The 24,009-nt window shown below is 35.1% G+C and overlaps 4 protein-coding genes across 5 annotated transcripts; all 4 read left to right on the forward strand.

Annotated features, from left to right (window-relative positions):
- Positions 1 to 59: 59 nt before the first annotated feature.
- On the forward strand, positions 60 to 2,231 carry LOC108227016 (aquaporin SIP1-2). Its single transcript, XM_017402006.2, has 3 exons — positions 60 to 1,156; positions 1,422 to 1,694; positions 1,771 to 2,231. The coding sequence occupies exons 1-3, from the start codon at positions 863 to 865 to the stop codon at positions 1,915 to 1,917; spliced, it is 714 nt and encodes a 237-aa protein (XP_017257495.1). The 5' UTR covers positions 60 to 862; the 3' UTR covers positions 1,918 to 2,231.
- Positions 2,232 to 3,144: 913 nt separating this feature from the next.
- LOC108193037 (apyrase 2) lies at positions 3,145 to 7,748 on the forward strand. The gene is made up of 9 exons (XM_017359603.2): positions 3,145 to 3,835; positions 4,855 to 4,983; positions 5,097 to 5,153; positions 5,261 to 5,353; positions 5,791 to 5,996; positions 6,215 to 6,306; positions 6,657 to 6,874; positions 6,981 to 7,170; positions 7,259 to 7,748. Exons 1-9 carry the CDS (start codon positions 3,527 to 3,529, stop codon positions 7,366 to 7,368), a joined length of 1,404 nt encoding a protein of 467 aa, XP_017215092.1. The 5' UTR covers positions 3,145 to 3,526; the 3' UTR covers positions 7,369 to 7,748.
- A 572-nt stretch (positions 7,749 to 8,320) lies between these two features.
- On the forward strand, positions 8,321 to 17,347 carry LOC108224539 (ricin B-like lectin R40G2). Of its 2 annotated transcripts, XM_017399188.2 has the most exons (8): positions 10,219 to 10,358; positions 11,181 to 11,464; positions 11,733 to 11,855; positions 12,768 to 13,154; positions 14,550 to 14,672; positions 15,175 to 15,561; positions 16,100 to 16,222; positions 16,978 to 17,347. In XM_017399188.2, the coding sequence occupies exons 2-8, from the start codon at positions 11,225 to 11,227 to the stop codon at positions 17,200 to 17,202; spliced, it is 1,608 nt and encodes a 535-aa protein (XP_017254677.1). In that variant the 5' UTR covers positions 10,219 to 10,358; positions 11,181 to 11,224; the 3' UTR covers positions 17,203 to 17,347. The 2 variants fall into 2 exon arrangements, 1 of the variants encoding a protein (XP_017254677.1); XR_010284399.1 differs by lacking the exons at positions 11,733 to 11,855; positions 12,768 to 13,154; positions 14,550 to 14,672; ... (1 more) ...; positions 16,100 to 16,222; positions 16,978 to 17,347 and having other exon boundaries at positions 8,321 to 10,358; positions 11,181 to 11,320.
- A 1,217-nt stretch (positions 17,348 to 18,564) lies between these two features.
- Positions 18,565 to 22,186, forward strand: LOC108224505 (ricin B-like lectin R40G3). Its single transcript, XM_017399147.2, has 4 exons — positions 18,565 to 19,185; positions 19,909 to 20,031; positions 20,849 to 21,075; positions 21,944 to 22,186. Exons 1-3 carry the CDS (start codon positions 18,670 to 18,672, stop codon positions 21,071 to 21,073), a joined length of 864 nt encoding a protein of 287 aa, XP_017254636.2. The 5' UTR covers positions 18,565 to 18,669; the 3' UTR covers positions 21,074 to 21,075; positions 21,944 to 22,186.
- Positions 22,187 to 24,009: the final 1,823 nt, after the last annotated feature.

Consider the following 24,009-nt stretch of genomic DNA (forward strand, 5'->3'; position numbering starts at 1 on the left):
TAATCTCACTCGAAAATTTTAATATTCGATCAACTGTTATCTTGAGGTGGTTTAATATTAATTGATGTTCTTTCATCTGTGCATTGGTTTCTTGGTTTGGTTACTCATTACAGTAATACATGAACCTAGCTTTACCCGATGCTCTGACAGAATTTAGTTTTATCTGTGGGTGAGTTTGAAGTATAAACTGTTTAGCAGGGACTAGGGAGTTTTGAAAAGTTATAAACACTGTTGTAGCGGTTGATCTTGGTGAGGGATCTGTCCTGATGTCATGCGCCCGCCTTTCGGTGCATCACGGTGGTAACTTCTTTTGGATATCCAAACATGTCATGCGGAACTGGTATGTGTTAATATGAAAACGTAGTGCACCGCTAAGGTCTGATGTAAGCATCCTTACCCTTATGATGCCTGAATATGAAACTCATTGGGAGGTTTAAGATTTCTCAATAAAACGTGTGACGAGATCTTCTAAAAGATGTAAGCATATTCTTAACAGAATATCAGATTTCTTGCATAACCTGCATTGCAATAGTTCTGGACTATTTAGCTCAAAGAGAGAAAGAAATCCTGGTCTGGTATATCTGATTCTTTCATATTGGAAAAAGAAAAGAAAAGAACAGGAATTTCATATTCTGTGATTAATAAGATTCCATATAGATTACACAACAATCCAGATTTGGATATAGAATAATTATGAATAATTTCTTGTAGAAAAATATACATAACAGGTGCATTGCATTTGCATAAACAGTTAACTCAAGAAAACGCGCCCAGGCGATATATAAACCACTGTCATTAGTCAGTCATTCATCTCGCCTTCCTTCTCCAGACTCCAAAAAAGATCTTGCTTTCTTAGAGAATCATGGGTGTGATAAAATCAGCAATCGGTGATGTTATCATAACTTTTATGTGGGTGTTTTGCGCTTCGACTTTAGGACCAATTACTTCCATCATCAAGACTATGTTTGGAGTAGAAGGCTTAATTTTCAACCTCTTTATCACAGTCTGTCTTGTATCAGTTCTGTTATTCATTTTCAATTTCATCGCTGAGGCATTGGGTGGCGCGAGCTTTAACCCCACTCTGTTTGCAGCCTTTTCCGCTGCTGGAATCCATAAAGAGTCCTTGTTCTCTGTTTCTATCCGCCTTCCTGCTCAGGTATATCTATATATTTCAATTTCCGACTTATGGTTGAGTCTTCTGGTATCTATTTGCTTGCCTGGATCTTAAATTTGATTGAAAATTTGTACATTTAACACCACTGAGCACAATTATTCTATCAATTGATAGACAAACATCACTGCACCATGTATTTGATGTTCTTGTATCTTGAATTCTCGGGTAATTTGATTATCTGAATTTGAAATAGTTAATCAGATACAAGAAAGAAGCATACAATAACTCGTCAAATGTTCTTTTGTAGGCAGCTGGAGCAGCAGGCGGTGCATTGGCAATCAACGAGCTAATGCCAGTGCAGTATAAGCACATGCTAAGAGGGCCTTCTTTGAAAGTCGACATGCACAGTGGAGCGATTGCAGAGGGGGTGCTGACCTTTGCAGTGACCTTTCTCGCGCTCTTTATCATCCTTAGGGGTCCTAAAAGCTCACTTCTGAAGAATTGGTTGCTTGCCGCGTCAACTGTGATGTTAGTTGTTGCAGGTTCTGGTTATACCGGCCCTTCCATGAATCCTGTCAATGTGAGTACCACATACTGATATATTATCTTCTGTCGTGATATTTCCTCTTATTTACTGTATTCACATTTGTTTGCAGGCCTTTGGTTGGGCATATGTTAACAATCGTCACAATACATGGGAGCATCTGTATGTTTACTGGATTTCTCCCTTTGTCGGGACCATTCTATCAGCCTCGCTGTACGGTCTTATTTTCCCACCCCCTGTCAAGCAGAAGAGAGCCTGAAGCAGCAGACAGTTTCTAGTATTCACCTGTATGCGGTTCTATACTGCTTTTTCAGATACATTTAAGTACTTTTTCTGTCTTAAAGTTCAATTTGATAGATTATAGACATATGGTCTTATGCTTAAAGTCATTGAACTAGTCCAGCTACCAGCTACCTGCTACTTCAACTTTTCATTAGTATTCTTGTTATTTATCTGCACTGGCTAGCTGCTGCTTTTGCTCAAATGCTGCTGATATGATTTTTTTTCTGAATTATGTGTTATCGGATTGATCTGAGACGTTTTCCCCTGATCCTGATCGCCAATGCTTGTGTCATTCCAACAGCGTTCTCAGATCACTCTGAGCATTATTAGTCTGCAATTTTTTCTTAAAACTTAAATACTACTGTTCGACTTCATTTTTGAATTTATATGAATATCCGACTTGATAACAGATTTCCGCCTAGTTCTTTTCTATTTATCTTGAGTCTGATTCATAATTCTCCAGAATTTAAATTAACAGGCCTGTTTGAGTGGTTTAAGGGAAAATAACAATAGTTAGAACATGAGAGTTGTCAGCTGTTGTATTAGGAGTTTAGGACTCTTCTTGAGATGATGGATCACCAAGAATAACGTGACCATGGGAGGAGCTGACACTAGTCTCCTCCAAGAACACTTCTGTCTTCTGCTCTAGATCCGACACAACAAGTTTTGTCAAAAACGCCAAGTGATGTTATAATAACGACGTTAATCATACCAAATTCTTGACGATCGATTTTGATTATTTTATTATTAACCTTTAGACAAAATTGATTTTAATTAAAAAAAAGAAAAAAACTGATTTTATCAAGAAGTCGAATTCAAATATATATTTTCGGTCTGTTTTTAGTTGTTTATTTTTGACTTTCAATTATCAAATGATATTTTTTGACCAAAAATCAGGGATGATTATTTTATTATATTAAAATACTGAAAATTATATTTTAAAATAAAATTATATATACTTTATAGTAAACATATGTTTTAAATATTTTTATAACTACATGATATATATGAAATTCAGTCGATCAATTTAATAATTGAAATTCAAAGTTGGACAATTAAATAAAATATTTCGTGAATTTGATCGAAAAATTAACTGGGCATTATCGAATTCAACTCACTATATAAAATAAAATAATCTCGGATCGGAGTTAAATCAGTTGTTCGGATCGACTAAAATTCGTTAAAATTACGTAAGAGTATTTTCATTCATACATCAACAAACCAACCGCTCGATTCATCTTTCAACACACCTCTTGGCTCTTCCCTCCATCTCTCTCTAGAGATATCTCTCTAGATCTCTCTCTCTCTCTGTATCACTTCCTTACTGAAATTGACACACACAAACACACACCTCTCAGATCACATTCATTCCATTCAAATCACAAACTCAAGCACACACATTCGAGCTCAACACAAAACCAAACCAAATCTAACAATTTCACAAATTCGAAGCGCTGGAGTCCGTACAAGACACACAGATACCTACCGCCACCGGCAACGGAAAAATCAGGTACCGATCGCCGTCGGCCGCCGAGCTTCTTGAAGTCCAGTTCCAATTCCCCGCCGATCAACAATCCGACCGGACGATGAAGCAGCGGAATCGCCAGTCCGACTCCTTCTCCGATCAGATTCACCGGTACCGGAGCATTATTCTCGTGATTGCGGTGCCGCTTTTGTTAATCTCGTTTGTTTTGTTTGTTATGACCACTCGGTCGGATACGATTGACGATTCGGTGCTTTCGCATCGGAAATTTGCGTCTGGAGGTGGCGGGAGTGATAAGAAGTTTGCGGTTATTTTTGATGCCGGTAGTTCGGGGAGTAGAGTTCATGTTTTTTGTTTTGATAGGAATTTGGATCTGGTGCCTATTGGAAATGATCTCGAGCTTTTTGAACAGGTAAGATGCTTGATCTCATTGAATGATAGATAGAGTTGAATATGTTTATGACAAAGTTTAATTGCTAAATGCATTCTAAGACAATTGATAAAATGGAATTTGGTATAAATTGAGCGTTTGATGTGTATCAGTATGTGGATGGATATATATTTTGCTTTAATATACTGGAATTGAGTAATTAGCTTAGTTATTATGTGATACACTTGAGATTTTGAATTTTTGTAATTGGGTATATAATGTGTAACTATGCTAGTACTTATGTGTTTGGTTGGGGAGAATGGAGTGGAGTGGAATATAAGGAGTGAAATAAAGGAAAACAATAGAGGTAGGAGAGAAGATTTGGAAAAATAATGAGTGAGCGCAGTGTTTTTATGATGGGATTGAGAAGAAAATGGGTAAGATAGAGAATGGAGCATTTTTTTCGCAATTTGGGGTTTTCACCTCTAGTTTAGGTTTTATGAATTGGAAAGGGGATTTTTAATCTTTTGCCCATAATATAGAGTATATCTCATTCCTTTCCTTCCAAATTCAATCATGCCAACCAAACACAACATTAATATGTTACAATGTGATATCCACTTTAATTTTTCCAGATACAAAATTTTCGATTTTAGTTGTGGTTGGTATGCATTACAAAAAAGGAAAAGTTAATTGATAAGTCTCTGAATTATTTCGGTTTTATTGTCCAGGTCCCTGAACAAAAGATTCCACATTTTGGGTCCTCTAGCGTTTCAAAATTTTTAGTTTAAGTTCAACGGGAGGGACCTAAATATTTTTTTTAATAAAGATTTATATCCATTGTGGAAATGATAAATGTATCAAGAATTCTCTGTCTACGATGGAATCCTAATTTCTCAGATTATTTATAATATATTGTTTCCTTGCTTAGGACTCTTTCTATCTCTCTCGCTTTAAACAAAAGCTCTGAAGATATTTTTGTTATTTGGATGATCATTTAGTTATCATATTATTGCTCACTGTCTTATTCTTTGGTTTACCTCATTTTACCTTTCCTGTAGTTGAAACCAGGTTTGAGTGCATTTGCAAAGGATCCTAAGGCCGCAGCAAATTCTTTACAGCCCCTTCTTGAGAAAGCTGAGGCTGTGGTTCCACAAGAGATTCGTCCCAAGACTGTTGTCAGAGTCGGGGTGAGTAATGTGTATGGCAATACTTAATAGTAATCATGTGTACTAGTATCTGATTACTACTTGTTGCTTGATACAACTTTGTCAATCTAATATGTTTTCCAATCGTCACTCAGGCAACTGCAGGTCTTAGGCAATTAGAAGGTGATGCATCAGACAGAATTTTGCAATCAGTAAGTCTGTTATCTATATTTTGTATTAAGTGGTTCTGATATCGTACTCTATGACGTTCTATAGCCCTGGCTTCATGCTTATTATTGCTTATATTCTTCTGTTAAAGGTTAGAGATTACCTCCAGTATAACAGTAAGCTCAAATCAAAGTCTGATTCAGTGACTGTTCTTGACGGAACTCAGGAGGGTGCTTATCAGTGGGTATGTTTGCTTAATTTTAAAATTTGGGCTATTGAATGATAAGCTATGCATATTTGTCAAGTTTATCTAATATAAAAAGGGAAAATGATAATTCCTTTGCTAGAATATGATCGATTGGTCTGAACTAAACATAGCATGTATGGGAAATTGGAGGAAAGTTTAGTGTAAATAATGGCTTGAGTCTTCGGAATTACTCATGTTAGCAACATGCTATATGAAGCCAAAGGTCGGGGATGTAACTTAAGTTTCTTTTTATCTTTAACGCCGAGTTTTTTTTTTTTTGATATTTCTGATAGTTGTTAGTACATTTAATAATTGTGTATAATGGTTTAAAAAGTTAGGAGGCTACTCTTTAAATCCTTGTAATGTTTCTTGTCTGCTTTTTTAGTCCGTGCATATATTATATGATTATTAAGAGTTCTTATTTTATTGTGTAGGTCACTATAAACTATTTACTAGGGCGTTTAGGGAAAACATATGCAGATACTGTTGGAGTAGTTGATCTTGGTGGTGGATCTGTACAAATGGCGTATGCCATTTCAGAAAATGATGCTGCCAAGGCTCCAAAAGTAACAGAAGGGCAAGACTCTTATGTGAAGGAAATGTATCTCAAGGGAACCAAATACTACCTTTATGTTCACAGGTTCATCTCTTCTTCTATGATATATAGACCTTGTATTTTTGTTAATGTAGTGTTTTTTTTATCGTGGATGGTTATTTCTTTAAAGTCTAGTTTACACTATATACTATTTTTCAAGTCATTAGTTTGAATATCAAAAATGCATGAACTATATTTTCAGCTGCCTTCTACGAAATTCTAAGAATACTTCCCTTGGTATGGTTCCCGAATTTTGTCTACAGTTACTTGCGCTATGGGTTATTGGCAGCTAGAGCTGAGATTTTGCAAATTACTGGCGACTCTGGAAGCCCATGCATTGTACCTGACTTTTCAGGTATGTTTGAATTCATAGTTTCCATTAAAGTTAATGTTCTCTCTTGAAAAGTAGTATGGTAATTTCTTTGGCTTATACTCTTATGCAAAATTGAAGTCTTATGAACTCATTATTTGTTAAGTGTTTTATAATGCACATGAGACTGGATGAGCATTAACCACCTTTACCTGGGTTCAAGAAGAAACATGAACACCTTTTTCATGTAATTTAAAGCTTGTCTATTAGGGACCAAAAGCCTTGTAGCAAAACTAAGAGTGCCTCTTAAATGTGGAAGTGCTACAAACTTGAGGATCCAATGATTTATATTTAGTCATAGACACATTGTCACATTCTTTTTCATGCTGGTTTAGGATCTTATAAATATGGAGGGACGGTATATAAAGCAGCACATTCTCCTTCTGGTTCGAGCTTGCAAAAATGCAGGGAAGTAGCTACAAAGGCTCTGAAGGTAAACGAGTCAACATGCACCCACATGAAATGCACATTTGGTGGGGTATGGAATGGTGGAGGCGGTGATGGACAGAAAAATCTATTTGTTGCATCATTTTTCTTTGACAGGGCTGCTGAGGTATAACTAATATTCTTGTTTTAATGCTGAAGACAACTCCTCGCAATTATAAATTCATTATGGTTGCAAAAGTGTGTTTGATCATATTACATGTATTTCTTTACAGGCTGGTTTTGTCGATCCAAAGAAGCCTGTTGCTAAAGTTCGTCCAGTGGATTTTGAAGATGCTGCCAAGCGTGCATGTCAAACAAACCTAGAGGAAGCCAAGTCTATATACCCTCGAGTAGAGGCAGATAATCTACCATACTTATGTATGGACCTTGTTTATCAGTTCACATTGCTGGTTGATGGGTTTGGTAAGCTTCTACTCAATTTAATTTCCTTCACAATGACATCCTATTAGACCATAATTGTAACCAGCTAACCCTGCACCTTTTAAATCAGCCCTTGATCCATGGCAAGAAATTACATTGGTGAAAAAAGTTGAATACCGGAATTCTCAAGTTGAGGCTGCATGGCCACTAGGCAGTGCAATCGAGGTTGTTTCCTCCTGATGATTATATTATTCGCATAGTAAATGAGAGTGGTCCGAGTACATTTGCAGATCAGGAGAGCAGCTAGCCACTGCAATAACACTCTGAAGATCTGCCAGTAATATTCCGTGGTCCTAGTTTATACTGAAAGAGGAAATCAATTTTTGTTTGTTAATCAATAGAAAATAATGACAAATCATTATTCTATTTATTTTCATTACATTATTAGCTAGCAATTGCCAGCTTTAAGATTTTTGAGGGAGAGATTAGAAAGAAATTTATTCATGTACTTTGTCTGTTTCTATTTTTTTTTTTTATTATATGAAGTTACTTGTCATCTCAAGACATTGGAATGTACGAATGCAAATATTTTAATGTAATATAAATTTTCATTTCTTTTCCCCCCCTTGCAAAATACAAAGATGTGTGTAACTTTACTTGTTTAAATACAAGTGGTTAGAGCAGACGTATTTAATCCTTTACATACTATTTCTTTATCTGGAAAAAATATGATAATATTTTTAATGGATGTATACTATTCGTTTGTTTTAGGACTATTAAAATCTACCAAATTCTTACACTATTACAAGAGAAAAAAGAGAGTATAATAATCAATTTCAATGATGAAGTGTGATAATGAGGGTGATAGTTTTGTAATTTATCGTCCGTTTATCTCATATATTTGTAACGGGTGTATAATTTGTTAAATTTCTAGATTTCAAATCGGAGAAAAGGTTTAAAAACAAAAAGCGCCCGGTCTCGACTTTTTTTTTTTTTTTTTTTGACAAATATGACTTATACGAAACATGGACTGACAAGTGACAACTGAGTAAGCTGCTTTCTTCTGTCTATCATTTTCTTCAAAACTCTCGATTTCCGAAGTAGACTTGACAAGGTTGTTAGCCGTAATATAAGTGACTGATTGAGTTATACCAGTCAGCTTGTCATTGGTAATATGCTTATAAATATAAAATATCGTTAAGTTTCAATCAGTCATTTTATCAAACACTTCGTGGTCAGAAGTTATATACTTACATGTAGCCAGCCCTTGATTGATTAAGCTCGAAATCTGTGATCTTCTTAGTAGTATTTGCTGTTTGAAGTCGAATCTTGATAATGTGGAGTGTTAGAAGAAAATTTGCCCTATGTTTACTCTCTGTTGCATCTGGTAACCACCTTAGTTCAGCAAATAGTGTTATAAAGCCTATTAGGTTATTGTCCCATTGTTGTTATATGGTTAGTGAATCTGAGTTGAGGGCTTCTGTCCGTATTTTGAAATCGACTAGTTTTCCGATTTTGGTTTCTCAATTTTCGTCCGTTACTGAAAGAAATCAAGATGGTTATGCTCTAGAGAAGTGTGATAATGGGGTTAGCGGCAATGATGAAAATAGGAGTGAGGATGATGAGGATTATGATGAAAGCAAGGGTGGGCAGTTGGGCTTGAAGGATGAGGATTTTAATAGGAATGTAGGTGTTATTATGGATGTTTTGTTAGCCCCACGAAGCAGTTGTTCGGTTGTGAAGTATAAGCTTGAGCAGTGTAGTGTGGTTGTTTCGACGGATTTGGTTGTGGAGGTTCTTTCTCGTGTACGTAATGATTGGGAAGTGGCGTATACTTTCTTTATGTGGGCTGGTAGGCAGTCAGGTTATGCACATTCTCTACGTGCGTACCATTCTATGATTTCTATTTTAGGGAAAATGAGAAGATTCGATACAGCTTGGGGGTTGATTGAGGAGATGAAAGGTGGGAGAACTGGACCCTCTCTAGTGACTCCACATACGTTGTTGATATTGATTAGAAGGTATTGTGCTGTGCATGATGTTGGAAAAGCTATTAATACTTTTTATGCTCATAAGCGGTTTAAATTTGAGATAGGAATGGAGGAATTCCAAAATCTTTTATCTGCTCTGTGTCGGTATAAGAATGTCAAAGATGCTGAACACTTGCTCTTTTGCAACAAAGATGTTTTTCGGCTCAATACCAAGAGTTTTAATATAATTCTTAATGGATGGTGTAACATTATGGGGAATTCAAAGGAAGCAAAGAGAATTTGGTGGGAGATGCATGAGAGAAAGATTTTTAAAGACGTTGTATCTTATGCTAGCATGATGTCATGCTATTCGAAAGTTGGTAGACTCAATGATGTTCTCAGGCTCTTTAACCAGATGAAAGCGCTGGAAATTGTTCCAGATAGAAAAGTTTACAATGCTGTCATTCACGCTCTTGCAAAAGGCAAGCTTGTGAAGGAAGCTTGCAATCTATTGAAAACAATGGAAGAAGAAGGTATTGCTCCAAATGTTATTACTTATAACTCACTTATTATGCCTCTATGCAAAGCCCGTAAATTAGATGAAGCGCGGGAGGTTTTTGATGAGATGTTACAAAGGGGCCTTGCACCTACCATTCGAACTTACCATGCTTTCTTTCGCAATTTAAGGACAGCTGAAGATGTGTTTGAGCTCTTAGAAAACATGAACAAGGAAGGGTGCCGTCCCGGTCATGACACTTTTATAATGTTAATCAGAAAGTTTTGCCGTTGGCGCCAACTTGACAATGTCTACAAGCTGTGGAATCAGATGAGTGATTATGGACTTGATCCTGATCGCAGTTCATATATTGTTCTAATCCATGGGCTGTTTTTAAATGGAATGTTGGAGGAATCATACAAATATTATCAAGAGATGAAGGAAAAACATTTAGTGCCAGAGCCAAAGATAGATGAGATGCTTCAAACTTGGATAGCTGGTAAACAAAATGCAGACAAGCCCGCAGTTGAGTCAAAACATGATCAGGTAAGTCGTAGTCAGACAACAAAGGATGCAAAAGCTCCCTCAGAGAAGGTTGAACGGAATGTAGATTTTCGCCGACAACCTGAAACTAAAAAAGTTGTGAGGGAAAGAGGATATTCATTTTGGGATGATTAGATCAAAGTTGATAACTGATGCTCTCCTATGTTGCTATATGTTCTACATAGGACTCCATGATTACGTATGAGCGAAGCACAATAAAGGTTGGTTTGACTCCATGTTACTGTTTTGTCTTTGCAAATTTTTGCTATCAAGTGAGGAAAAGGTTTCCTTAGCACATAGCATTTCCTTCATAATCCCCCCCCCCACACACACACACACACACCCAAATTAGAAACCAGATTTTATACCACTATATCAACATGAAATGCATGAAGTCCACATAGCAAGTGTTTCGGTATATTTTTTATTGATGGCATCAAGTTAATCTGGTTTTGCATTTTTGTTCCCCTAGTGCTTGATCTCCTGCTAAACTTGTGATGATCCTCAGAGTGCCAGTAGCCTCTTCATCAAAATTCATCCACTTAATATATAATATATCTTTAATTGAGGAGTTTTTATTCGATTCTTGCAGATATAAATAAGTTATATGGGTAAAAATGTAATTGGTATGTTTAATAGTATTTCTACCCTTGTAGCTTGAAAATGTTCTCACCATACATTTCCAGATCCAAGTGTCCAACCATGCTGAAGAAAATTCTGAGATAAATAAGTAGATACAAAAAGATTAAATTTTTTATTCTGTAGTGATTTGAGATTTCTTTATATATATTATTATTTTTTTTTACATAAACTTGTATACACACTAAACTTTATATTTTTTATATAAACAAGAAATTATAAAAGAAATCTATTTACAAGTATGTTTCTTGAAATGCCTGCAAACAAATCTTATTAAATGGAATGGACCGGAAGGACAGCATATCAATGGTCTCTCTTCATTGAGATTCTAATCTTACATCTGTCTTTGTCTTTACCTCTGCATGTAATATCCTAGTACTAATATATTTACACACACGTACCAGACATCTCAATATCTCCTTTCAGCTGCCGGAAAATTTAATCTACAATGCTTGTTTACGATCAAGTAGATCACCCTCACCAGAACAACAATGCTCCTACGCAGCCCAATGCCCGTCCCGAAACCGAGCCATATTCTTCACCTCATGATCAGACTCTTCAGTGTTTGGATTATTTGAGCTGCATGCCATCTTTTAGGATTTATACAAAGGCTGAGCCTAGTTTCTCCCTTACTATCCGTGATGGCAAAGTCATTCTTGCCCAGGTTGACCCGTCTGATCCGTTTCAGGTAATGCCATGTTTCGTAACATTGATTTTGTTTTTTGATGAATTATGGGCACTTGTATTTTCATTTTATATTGTATTAGTTGTGCTTGTAAATAAATTTGAGTAGTTTTAGAAATTTATTGGCCTGAGGACGAAGATGAATATATGAGCTTTAATGAATAGGGGTACATTTTTAACGTAACAGTTTGAGTCGTCGTTATTTCCTGATTGTTTCTTTGTGTAATTTCTAATTGTTAATTATTATATATATGCGGTGTTTGTAAATATAGCAATGGGTGAAAGATGAGAGACATGGCACGACGGTTAAAGATGAAGAGGGATTCTCTAGCTTTGCTCTGGTAAATAAAGCTAGTGGTCAGGCTATAAAGTATTCTGTTGAAGCCACTCATCCGGTATGTGTATCTATGATTCATTTTCAATTCATAAATCTAATCTATTTGCTTGGAATATTTCAACAATGGAGTGATGGAATTTCATGTCCAATACTAGAGATAAGTTTGAATGTCTCAATTTATAGAGATAGTTAGCTTTCCATGATGTTCCGTAAAACACGATATAAAAGATAGTCACAAATTGGTGGTAGCTATAATTTGTGGCTTGTTTGGTCAGGACTCTGTTAGATAATTAAAAGCTAATATGAAATCATTTACATGTTTTCTTCATGTGATAAATCGTCAAACACTTTGCCAGTTTCCTACGGATATATAAGGCCTAACAGAATGATGGAAGGAAATATAAGGCCTAACAGAATGATGGAACAAGCTTTTTGCTTTTTTGGGCGATTTCACTAATTCTCTCACTGGTTTTCGAAGCTATCTCTGTCCCTCCTATTCCTCTAGTCTTAGGTCCAACTCCATTGATAGAGCCTGATGCTTAAAATTGGTTTAGGAGTAGCCATGACCTGAGTGCCTCTCTCTATTTTTTTAGGTTCAGTCTGCTTTATTTTTTAATTGCCGGTACTGATCTTAGTTTCTGCCCGATATTGTACAAATCTCCCCGCACATAATTTTGATTACACTGCGATTCTTGCCATTTTGTCCTCAAATTGTGGATTAGAAGCTTACTATAACAATGTTGAATATTAATTTGTGCTTGCTTCGCAGCAAAGATGGTAATACAGTAAATACATTAGGAAATTACAAATATGGCTGTGTTTAGAGGGTCCCTGCTCTGAAGTTCAGCTTTTACCAGTCTTACTCGGTCCGGATCTGTATAAATAATGATTATCCTTGTTTTTTGTTATGGCGGAATCTATTTGATCTCTGTTTTCTCATTGCTAATATACAGTAAATTATCCTCTACAGGTGCAGCTCATCCCTTATGTTCCTGACGTACTTGATGAATCCGTCCTTTGGACTCTTGGTGCGGACTCAGGTGATGGTTATAGAGCAATGAGGATGGTCAATAACATTCGCCTCAATATAGATGCATTTCTCAATAGTGATGGACGCGTTCAGGATGGTACAATTATTGGCCTGTGGGAGTGGCTGCAAGGTGAAAATCAACAATGGAAGATCATACCACATCAGTATGAGCCTTCTACAATTGATAATCAGACACTTCACGTTTGGGATTATTTGGGACGGATGCCATCTGTTAGGGTTTACACAAAGGCTGAGACTAATTGTTCCCTTGCTATTCGTCATGGTAAGGTCATTCTTGCCCAGGCTGACCCGTCTGACCCGTCACAGGTATTTTCCTGTTTCCTAGTATGTTTTCCCAAAATTAGTTAGCTCATCGACTTAAATCCTATTCTCATTAAATGCATTTTACTAATAGAAAGTATAGGCCCTTCTTATGTTTTGCGAATTTAAGTAATTTGTACTACTACTAATACTACCAACTGCTATCAGACTAGTCTTCTGGACGAACTAGCATAGTAGAGTACTAGAGTTTCTATATTTTTGTTCTACTAGGACTATAAGTCACACTATACTATACTTCACTGAACCTTCTTACACTGGTTCAATTTTTAGTAAGGCAATTAAGATGGATAGATCATCCAAATTCGGGTCCATAAGCAGTGACAATTGCCCTATGAACACTCGCTTTCGCTGTGGCTCCAGTGGTTCCCTTAATGTAGGACTGCCCCTGAGTCCCTGGCTCATTCTTTAATAGGCACAAGGTCTGAGCCTCGGGCTCCTTCCACTGCTTGGGAGCTTACGGTTTCATGTTCTATTTTCACTCCCCAATGTTGGTTCATTTCACCCTCCCCTCGCGGTGCTTCCTCCGATTAAATTATATTTTATTATTTGTTTTTGCCAGTAAAAACCAGCATGAGAAATATAGTACGATAGTTTGTTATATTATCCTTATACTCTATATAAAAAGGAACCTGAATTTGTTGCTTATATGCTTATTCTAGTGACATGTTTAACAACTCTATATGATAGATCAAATTATTAACTAAATATATACACTATATATATATATATATATATATATATATATATATATATATATATATATTTTTTTTTTTAGACGTAAATTGAATAGTTATATGTAGAAGTTTTAATGAAAGAAATAACTTAATTTAAAGGTTCAAAATTGGGCCAAGATTTTTTTTGCTATATTTTAATATGCAACCACGCAGTGTTGAAATTTAAAATAAATGATTTTAGTTTTAAGCTATTTTTTTTGTTCATGGTGATTTGTATTGTGAATATCTATGAATTATAAGCAACATCAAAATTGTATACATTTGAAGTATATCTTAAACATCTTTGAATATTAAAATAATTAATATGTATTGTTTGATTCCTATCTTTACTTAAATAAAAAGCTATAAAATTAAATCTCATACTTTTCATATTTATTAAAAAAATTATACTCTCTCCCTCCCACTCACCCCCCCCCCCCCCCCCCCCACACACACAACACACACACACACACTTGCACTTGCACTTCAATAACACACACTTTGAAGCTGTTATGGAACCATTGATTCAGTTGATATATTGGATTCTAACAAATGATGACACTGATAAATAGCTCTTTACAATTTTTATACCTTACTGTTTTAGAAAATTTTGCTCTGTAATTTTTTTTTAATATACTGATAATTTCCGCGGTATTTGTGATTCTAGCACTGGGTGAAAGATGAGAAATATAGCACAGAGTTTAAAGATAAACATGGCTTTCCTAGCTTTGCACTGGTTAACAAAGCTACTCTTCAGGGAATGAAGCATTCAGTTGAAGCCTGTCATCCAGTATGCTTATCTTTTTATATATGTTCTATTGATTTGTTTCTTTCTGTAGTGTGGAATTTATATACGGAGTAATTGTTTTTCATGTCCAATAACAGAGATAAATTTCGATGTCGCATTTCATAGAGAGCTAAAATTTAATATGTGACTATTATTAGTAGTTATAATTTGTGGTTAGTGGTCAGTGCTCATTACTTAGATGAAAGGAAACATATAGTCATTTATATGTTGTCCTTAAATTGTGAATTAGTAGCGTACTTTAACGATGCCGAATATTTATTTGTGTTTGCTTCGTGGATGTCCAGAAAATGATATATGAATACATTAGGAACTCACAAATATATCCGTGTTTTTATGAGTTTCTGCTATGAAGTTAAGCGGTCATCAGTCTAGACCTGTATACTTTGTGATCCTTGTTTTTTTTCTTTGTTTTCTGCTGAAACTATATGATTTATGTTTCTGGATGCTCTTCAATTGCTTATATGCAGCATAATATCTTTTACAGGTGCAGCTTATCCCTTATGTTCCAGGCATACTTGATGAATCTGTCCTTTGGACCCTCAGCGCGGACTTGGGTGATGGTTATAGTGCAATAAGGATGGCCAGTAACACTCGCCTCAGTGTAGATGCATTTAAGAACAGTAAAGGACGCATTCATGATGGGACTATCATTGGGCTGTGGGAGTGGTTGAAAGGTGATAATCAACGATGGAAGATTGTACCACATCAGTCTGTGCCTACTTCAATTTATGATCATACACGTCAGATTTGGGGTTGTTTGAGCCGGATGCCATCTGTTAGGGTTTGCACAAAGGCTGATACAAATTTCTCACTTGCTGTCCGTCATGGTAAGGTCATTCTTGCACGGGCTGACCCATCCGACCTGTTTCAGGTATTTCCTTGTATCCTAATATATTCTGTAATCATTCTGAAAAATTGAGTGAATACCAAAAAGGCCTATAGTAGTATAGTAGTATAGTTTGTTATATTAGCCTATATATATAATTAGGGCCTTGAGTTTGTTGATTAATTTGCCACTTTATATACAAGTCTAATAATATAGATATAACAGGTAAGGTTTAAGTTTTAACTAATATTCATGTCCCTTAATATAATTTGACCTAGACTTAATTAGTAAAAAAGACACTTAGACTTATTTAAAGTCTTTGTAATTTATTCTTATCTACTAACCTGATTAGAAAAAATAAGCTGATGTGAGAGGTGAAGCAACAGAATTGAGCAGCCAATATTTGTTTTATATATATTTGAAAAACAGATTGTCAGACTTTCATAGTAATTTTATAGTTTGAGATTTTTTTGTATTGTTCATGGTATTTAAAATATTAAAGTTATGAAGTCTAAATCATATGATAATTAAGGGTGTTTGAAACTTTAAAATTATATTATCATTGTGGTGTTTGTGATTACAGCACTGGGTGAAAGATGAGAAATATAGCACAGAGGTTAAAGATCAATATGGCTTCCCTAGCTTTTCACTTGTTAATAAAGCTACTGGTCAGGCTATGAAGCATTCTGTCGGAGCCACTCATCCGGTATGTTTATACTATTGATTTAATATATTTCTTCTGTGAAATATGTACATGATGAAATGTTGGATATTCATGTCTAATAGAAGTAACCATGAGTTGATCGCTTTTCCTCTCTGTCTTGCTCCCCCTGTGTTATACAAGTTCTGACTTTGCCTCGTAGAAAAATCTCTTCCGGCTAAGTTATACTAAGTTACTGGTTCTAACAGAGCTTCAATAGGTCAATTATATATTTTTCTACCGATGCTGAAACTGATTGGGGTTAAAGAAATTCAGTTTCTGTATACTCAATTATCTGTTGCTGCACATCATCACAGCTAAATAGCTAATTACAAATAACAAATTTGATTCACTCTGGAAAATCGATATGTGCTTTATTGGTTCTTATTGCTGATACCGATTTTCAGTTGTCTGATATAAAATGGATCCCCCTGCATTAAACGTTAGTTCCACTGCTATTCTTTTTGGTAGCACCATTTTTTCCTCAAAATTGTGAATAGCTTTACCGGTGTTGAATATTCAACTGTGCTTGTTAGCAGCTCTCAAGATGGTATTATATACACCTTATGAAATCACAATAATATCCGAGGGTTTTTTACAGCTTTGGCTATGAAGTTCAGTGTTTACCACAATCTCAGTCTAGACCTGTATAATAAATGATCCTTATATCCTGTTTTCTTCTTGTCGGGTATAGTCTTTTGATTTTAGTTTCTCTACATCGTCTACATTTACTAATATGCAGCTAAAATTATCTTCCACAGGTGCAGCTTATTTCCTATGTTCCTGAGCCACTTGACAAGTCTGTTCTTTGGACTCTGAGCGCGGACTTAGGTGATGGTTACAGAGCAATGAGGATAGTCAATAACACTCGCCTGAACGTAGATGCATTTTACAGCAGTGATGGTCGCGTTGATGATGGTACTATCATCGGCCTGTGGGAATGGGTGCATGGTGAAAATCAGCAATGGAAGATTTTATCCTACTAAATATAAGTCTCGAACATATTAAAGATTCTTGAAATAGCTTGCTCACTGCTTATCTGAGAGTCCTTACTATGCTACTATGAATATTTTGTAAATAATATGAGTCACTGATTTTTGTTTAAGCCCGGGGTACATTATCTTGATTAAACCTTTTTCTTAACATGCTTAATGTTTTTCAAATAATTAGTGTTTTTTTACTGGAATGAGGCACGCTAGCCGGCCCAAATTACAAATGGCCCAATTACTGATGAACGGGTCTCCGGCCCAGGAGTTAAATGAAAACGAATGAAATATGTTCTAGACATGAAGAAAATCAATCAGTCTGGGATTTAAGAATAGAATGACAAGGCATTTTGAAACGCATGAGATTCACGTGGAGATGCAAAAGAATCACAGAAAGAACCAAGATTGCCTATCTTTATTAGCGTAGATAGTACGCGAATAAAGAGTGAAAATGATTTGAGTGGCTTGCATAGTTCGAATATTGAAACTCTTTCTAATTTGAAAATTTTACGTTTAAAGAGGTGTTTTGAATTGAAATTTTGGAATTTTCAAAATAATGATGATTTATAAATTTAAATTGACATTATATTGATTGATGTACTACTGGTATTTAAAAGAATATTTTCTTAAAGTTCGAATTTTAGTTTTCTGAAAAATTCGATATAATATTTAAACATATAAAAATATGTGAGAAAATTCATAAATCCAACAATTTCAAAATATTAACGATTCAATTTTCACTTTTCAGTACATAATTTAATTTGATTTTACATTAAATAAAAGCTTAATCCATGCACTCCCATCGTTAACAAAAAAACCCTACAAAGACACTTCTTCCCTTTTCACATTTTCTTAAACGAAACGTACATATTCATAAAAAAACAAGTTATATTTCTTGTTGTCAATTCTATATAACCCTGATAAACTACATTAGTTTATATATATGTTTTAACCGAATATTAAAATTATATTTAAAATATATTTTTGAAAAATTATTCAAAAAAGATTTTTAGAAAACGAAGATAACAAATATTTTGGATCATGTTATTTTTGGAAGAAACATTATAGGTGGGGTAAATAAAAAAAAGGTTTTGTACGTCCAAATTTCATAAGTTTGATGGATTTTTATTGGTGTGATTGATAAATTTGCGGGATTCATTATTTATAAAAAAACAAGAGTCAGATCAAAATCCACCAAATTTATAAAATTTGATGTTTAGTGTGCGCTATTGACACATAGCAGAAAAACCAATAAAAAAAAATGTGCCGACCGAAAATCAAATTTCAAATCATTATCAGTAATGGACACGTTGTGTCCTGGGCCCACATAAATTGATTTTGGTAGGTGATCAGTTTCATGATTCATCGCAAATGTATGTAGTATAAATACACACAACACAACTCATCAAAACTCTTCATCTTCTCCACTTAGCTAAGCAATCAAATTCTCAGTCTCCGATCATCAAAATGGATTACCCGTACGGCCACCCACTCCACAACCGCCACGACAACACCTACCCACCCCCACCCAACACCTACCCGCCCCCACCCCAAGTCCACCACACTTCCCACCAGCCCGGATCCGACCCGTTTCACTCTTCCCACCACCCCGGATCCGACCCGTTTCACTCCTCCCACCGACCCGGATCCGACCCGTACCCGCCACCGCCCCAAGCCCACTACGGCGGAGGGGACGCCTACCCACCGTACCCGCCGCCGCAAGTGGAAGTTCATGTTTATCCGCCTGGTCCGGGTCGGAATGACCCGTATTCTTCCGGGTCGAATGTGCACCATGTGGCTCATGAGAGTAGGCCACATGGGTATGGGCCGAGTGCGGTGCCGAATCAGGCCCATGGTGTGATGGATTATCTGAGTAGGAAGCCCACTGTGAGGGTGTACACTAAGGCGGACACTAATCACTCTCTTACTATCCACGATGGGAAGGTCACTCTTGCCCGATCCGACCCGAATGATCCGTGTCAGGTATGCCCTTTTAAAAATGATGTTTTGATGGAATTTTGGTTGATGATATTAATTTGTATTTGTTGTTCAAAAAATTGATTAGTTATATAATTGATATTTGTTTCATATTTTGTGATTGATTGTTATATAGACATCAATGTTTTGATTTAATATGAATTGTTATAAAATGAATAATTTGGTTGCGATTTGGTTTGTATTAATGTAGATGATAATAATTTGCTTAAGAATTACACTATGATATTAGTATCTGTTTTATTTTATTTTGGAAAATTGATTAATTGTTTGACTTATATTAAACTGGTTGTTTTATATTTGTGATACATTCATAAACATACATCAGTATTTTGATTAGATATGGATTGTTATAGGATATATGAATATGATTATGCTACCGTGCGGTTTATTTTAATGTGTAATTTTATTGTTTGTGTTTCGATATTTCATTTATTTATTATTCTTCAAAAGATGGGTTTATTGTATTGATATTGACAGTATAGAAGTATAGATATATTGGTCAAGTGAGTTATTTTTCCGGTATCAAAATTAAAGAATTCTTGGGTTTCAAGGGTATTTATGTATAGAGCTTTAATTGTATGTAGTAGGTACTTGAATTTTGTTGGGATGAGGGCCCCCTTATGTGAGCTGCACGGTTAATGTTTTGTTTGTGCTGTGCTATAATTTCTTACTTATAATGTTTTTTTCTTGATGTGTTCGTGAATGTAGCACTGGGTGAAAGATGAGAAATATAGCACAAAGGTGAAAGATGAACAGGGATTTCCTTGTTTTTCTCTGGTTAATAAAGCTACTGGTCAGGCATTGAAGCATTCTGTTGGAGCTCATCATCCTGTATGTTTATTCAATTATTCGTGTTCTGTTTATACTTTTTTATATTACGTATTGGAGTATTGGTAGAAGTTTCATGCCCATTTGAAGAGGTAATTTTAACTTTTAAGGGTATTTAGATTTCTAGATGGATTCTGTAGTATTCCCTAAACAAAGATGGATTCTTTAATGTTTACTAAGATTAAAAAGCGTCCTTTGAATGGAAACTGATGAGTCATTAAATATATCTGTTATGTTATTAGTGCTTTGATAGTCTTGTATAGAAATAGGAGGCGGAACTGAATGATAGAATCGTCATCTTGTCTTTCGAATATTCATATTGTTCTTCTGCACATTTATCAAGCAACCTCTGTTCTTTCTCTTTTCGTAGTCAGTAGTCCTAGGTTACTTGTGGGCGTCTAATGCTGAATTTGGGGTCAGATTAAGTGTAATCTGATTGTTGCTCTGTGCTCCCTTCCCTTTTTGTTCTCAAACTTTTGACTTCGTCCCTAAGCAAAATATATTTCCATTGATTTACTGGTTTTGTGGTTCCTACAGAGCTAAGGTCAGAGATTATTGTTTTCTGATTCCCATCACTATAGTTCAACACATCATCAGAGCTAATTGCAAGCAACACTCATTTATTCTGAATGTTGTCTCTGTCTTCTTTAAATTCTTTTTTGACAATATCTGTTATGAAGTTCAATGTTCACCCGTCTATACTCTCTGTTTAGACCCCCATATTTGTTGATCCTTGTGTACTTGTCTTTAATTTTTCGATAATTTTTTTACCGTGGATGCTGGGCAATCACTAACATAGTAAAAAAATTAATATCTACAGGTGCAGCTTATCCCGTATGTTCCAGATAAACTTGACGAATCTATCCTTTGGACTCTCAGCCTAGACACTGGTGAGGGTTATAGAACAATCAGGATGGTCAATAACATCCGCCTTAATGTTGATGCATTCAAGGATCACAACAATAGCGTTCATGACGGTACTACTATTGGCCTGTGGGAGTGGATTAAAGGGGAAAATCAGCGATGGAAGATCGTGCCCTATTAATCGTAAGTCTCAACACATTAAATGTTTTCATAAATATGTTTGGTAAATGTCTTACGAGAGTCCAGTGCATGTAAAATTTCTAGGCTATTGTTTGTTGAAATTCTAGGATTCTGGGTCCCAGTCAATATACTATTAGTTGGAAGTAGTGATGCCTTACTAGATATACCACTAATGTTATTAATACTTAAATAAAATTTTACAGTTGGTAAAACATGAATTTTTTTAAATTACAAGTAAAATTTTAATCAGTAAGGTTGTGATTGATTAAGAATCCATCACTGTGTCAATATATTAAGTCAATTGCACAGTGTTCTGATATTCTATATCGAGTTCAAATTACATCAAGACTTCCTGACCCGACAAACTATCTATGTTTAAGCTATCTTAATAAAGATGAACGTATATTTGGCATTTAGGTTGTTCGCCATTTGTGATTGTCTTGATTTCAAGGTTTGTTGAGACAGAAGTGGGAGTAGATATCTTGAGATGGAGTTTAAGAGAGTAGTATAGCAGGTTATTATCTTCTGAGTCCCAGGTGTTTGGTGTAGTCAGTTGACTCTATTTTGTTGCTCTTTTAAAATTGAGGATACAGTTACTTAAGTATGAACAATTTGAAGTGGAACAATATTGTATTTTGCATTGGTCACCAGTTCCAGTTTATTCATACTGGCCGACTGGTCGGTGGTTTTGTATGGTTTTCGCAGCACTAGGTGTGAATGGGCTTTCATAAGTTATCTTAATATCACTTGCGTCAATGCTCCCTCTTGGGTTTCAGGAAGTCCATTGGGATTTCCGTCTAAGTATCTATCTTATCTTGTTTATTGATTAAACTCTCCCTTCTCATCACGCATAAATTGATGGTTCATGCAGGATATCGCTGGAGCTGTCTTGAAGATTTGTGTACTATGCGTGTATTGGGAGGGTATTTGATATATGCATTACCTTTGTGTCTTTATTGTGATTAGAATATTGTGTTATATGGTGTGGCAATGACTTCTCTCTTGCTTCTTGTTGAACTAACTTATGCTATGTGTATGGGATGAGTTATACCCAGCTTGGCAGTTTAAAAATAATGTGATTATGAACGAGTATTATATATCGTCTCTTTCGTTACTGTATGGGGTGGTTTATATTTCCTATCTATGAAGAGAAGTTGAGGCCATTTGTTTAATTGTAGCACGTGAAGTGTATATTGACCGATGAGCACTGATCCTTCCTTTCCTATAAGTTAAACTATTAGACGGAAGCAAGAAATCTAGTCTTTTAGCTGCTGAGAATGTGGTATTGTAGTATCAAGTAGGGGCGAGCAGGAAAAACCGAAACCGCAAAAAAAATCGAAAAAAACCGAAAAACCACACCGAAAAAAAACCAAACCGCAAATAAAACCGAAAATAACCGAGATAAAAAACCGAAATTAGTGGTGCGGTTTTATTTTCGGTTTTATGCTAAAACCGCACCGAAATTAACCGAACCGATATATATATATATATATATATATATATATATATATATATATATATATTAATAATAGTAATAAAGCACCTTAGTCATTTTTAAACTTCACATCTAATTTTATATGGAGGTTCTTCTTCCATACTTGCATACTTGCTGAGTAACTTAAATAACCGGGCATCCAAATATTTGGAGGAGCGCTTCATCGAAAACTAGGGCTATTGTGATTTGCCACAAAGCAGAAATATTTATGTTGTTAATCTGCCGATCAAATTTTATTATGAAACCTATTCTACTTTTTTCATTTATGTACTTTTTCAAAACTTTTTATTTGAATTTCATGATTAATTGATTTTGGGTAATTTTATTGACTTGACATCATCTAATTTCTTGTCAAAATATGTATGTTTTAGTTTCTATTGTGTATTAAGGTTTTTTAGATGAAAGTATGTAATGTTTCCTATATCCTCATATAAAAACAATAGTAAATAGTAACCGAAGATATTGTACATGTTCATGAAAATTTATATTTTTAAAAAAAAATCATTATGCACAAGAGTAGCAAATAATAGTGGAAAAACCGGAAAAAAAAACCGCAACCGACTAATGGTTAACCGCAACCGAAAAACCATTTTAGTTGGTGCGGTTACGGTTAATGATGATTAACCGAACCGAACCGCATTCATCGGTTTGGTAACGGTTAATGTCCGGAACCGCACCAAACCGCACCATGCACACCCCTAGTATCAAGGATACAAATACAACCTGAGAATTTAGGATTTCACTGTGTGATTTTGATGTTGCTAGTTATTAGTTAATTATGCACGAATACAACCTGAGAATTTAGGATTTCACTGTGTGATTTTGATGTTGCTAGTTATTAGTTAATTATGCAAGTTGTGAATGAAGGTTGATCAATTTGAATAAATACGGACAAACAGGACAATCAGTTTGGGAAGGATGGGTAAAAGTTACCTTTATATGAAATAATGTTTTTTTTAATAGATAATGTTCATTTTTAATTGATGTTTGCTTTAAAAAAAAAATTTAAAAGAGAGAGAGGAGACAGATTTTCGGAGCACTTCATTTTTAGTATGTCTTTATTTCTTGAAAAAATCGTGAAAATACCATTTTTAGAATTCTTTTCCAAAATTGCTGTTTTTGCAAACTAATACCGAATCTTGTTTTTATCCAAAAAAAAGAGATCATGGAATTGTATCTGACTGCGAATCGTATAAAAAAAGGTTTTATGTTATAAATAATTTCAAAAATAGGTAAAACCATTTAGAAGTATAGAAAATTATTATATTTTAAAGGTATGATTATAAAAATCATGGATCATAATTAATTGTTTGACATACCGATTCGAGATTTATTAAAAAATTAATAAATCAAGAATTTTAGTCAAACTGAAATGGAGTAATTAATAAAATATTTTATAAGAATTAATTAAAGATTTTTTAATAAACCAGAGATCTACCAAG

This window comes from Daucus carota, chromosome 6 (assembly GCF_001625215.2).
Source record: "Daucus carota subsp. sativus chromosome 6, DH1 v3.0, whole genome shotgun sequence".
NCBI lineage: Eukaryota > Viridiplantae > Streptophyta > Magnoliopsida > Apiales > Apiaceae > Daucus > Daucus carota.

Bases quoted from the DNA above. Each gene is read 5' to 3' on its own strand.
- LOC108193037 (XM_017359603.2), top strand. From the start codon at position 3,527: ATGAAGCAGCGGAATCGCCAGTCCGACTCCTTCTCCGATCAGATTCAC. The intron at 3,836-4,854 runs GTAAGATGCTTG...CCTTTCCTGTAG, and splicing joins ATCTCGAGCTTTTTGAACAG to TTGAAACCAGGTTTGAGTGC. The intron at 4,984-5,096 runs GTGAGTAATGTG...ATCGTCACTCAG, and splicing joins AGACTGTTGTCAGAGTCGGG to GCAACTGCAGGTCTTAGGCA.
- LOC108224505 (XM_017399147.2), top strand. From the start codon at position 18,670: ATGGATTACCCGTACGGCCACCCACTCCACAACCGCCACGACAACACC. The intron at 19,186-19,908 runs GTATGCCCTTTT...TCGTGAATGTAG, and splicing joins ACCCGAATGATCCGTGTCAG to CACTGGGTGAAAGATGAGAA. The intron at 20,032-20,848 runs GTATGTTTATTC...TAATATCTACAG, and splicing joins CTGTTGGAGCTCATCATCCT to GTGCAGCTTATCCCGTATGT.
- LOC108224539 (XM_017399188.2), top strand. From the start codon at position 11,225: ATGCTTGTTTACGATCAAGTAGATCACCCTCACCAGAACAACAATGCT. The intron at 13,155-14,549 runs GTATTTTCCTGT...TTGTGATTCTAG, and splicing joins ACCCGTCTGACCCGTCACAG to CACTGGGTGAAAGATGAGAA. The intron at 16,223-16,977 runs GTATGTTTATAC...TATCTTCCACAG, and splicing joins CTGTCGGAGCCACTCATCCG to GTGCAGCTTATTTCCTATGT.
- LOC108227016 (XM_017402006.2), top strand. From the start codon at position 863: ATGGGTGTGATAAAATCAGCAATCGGTGATGTTATCATAACTTTTATG. The intron at 1,157-1,421 runs GTATATCTATAT...GTTCTTTTGTAG, and splicing joins CTATCCGCCTTCCTGCTCAG to GCAGCTGGAGCAGCAGGCGG. The intron at 1,695-1,770 runs GTGAGTACCACA...ATTTGTTTGCAG, and splicing joins CTTCCATGAATCCTGTCAAT to GCCTTTGGTTGGGCATATGT.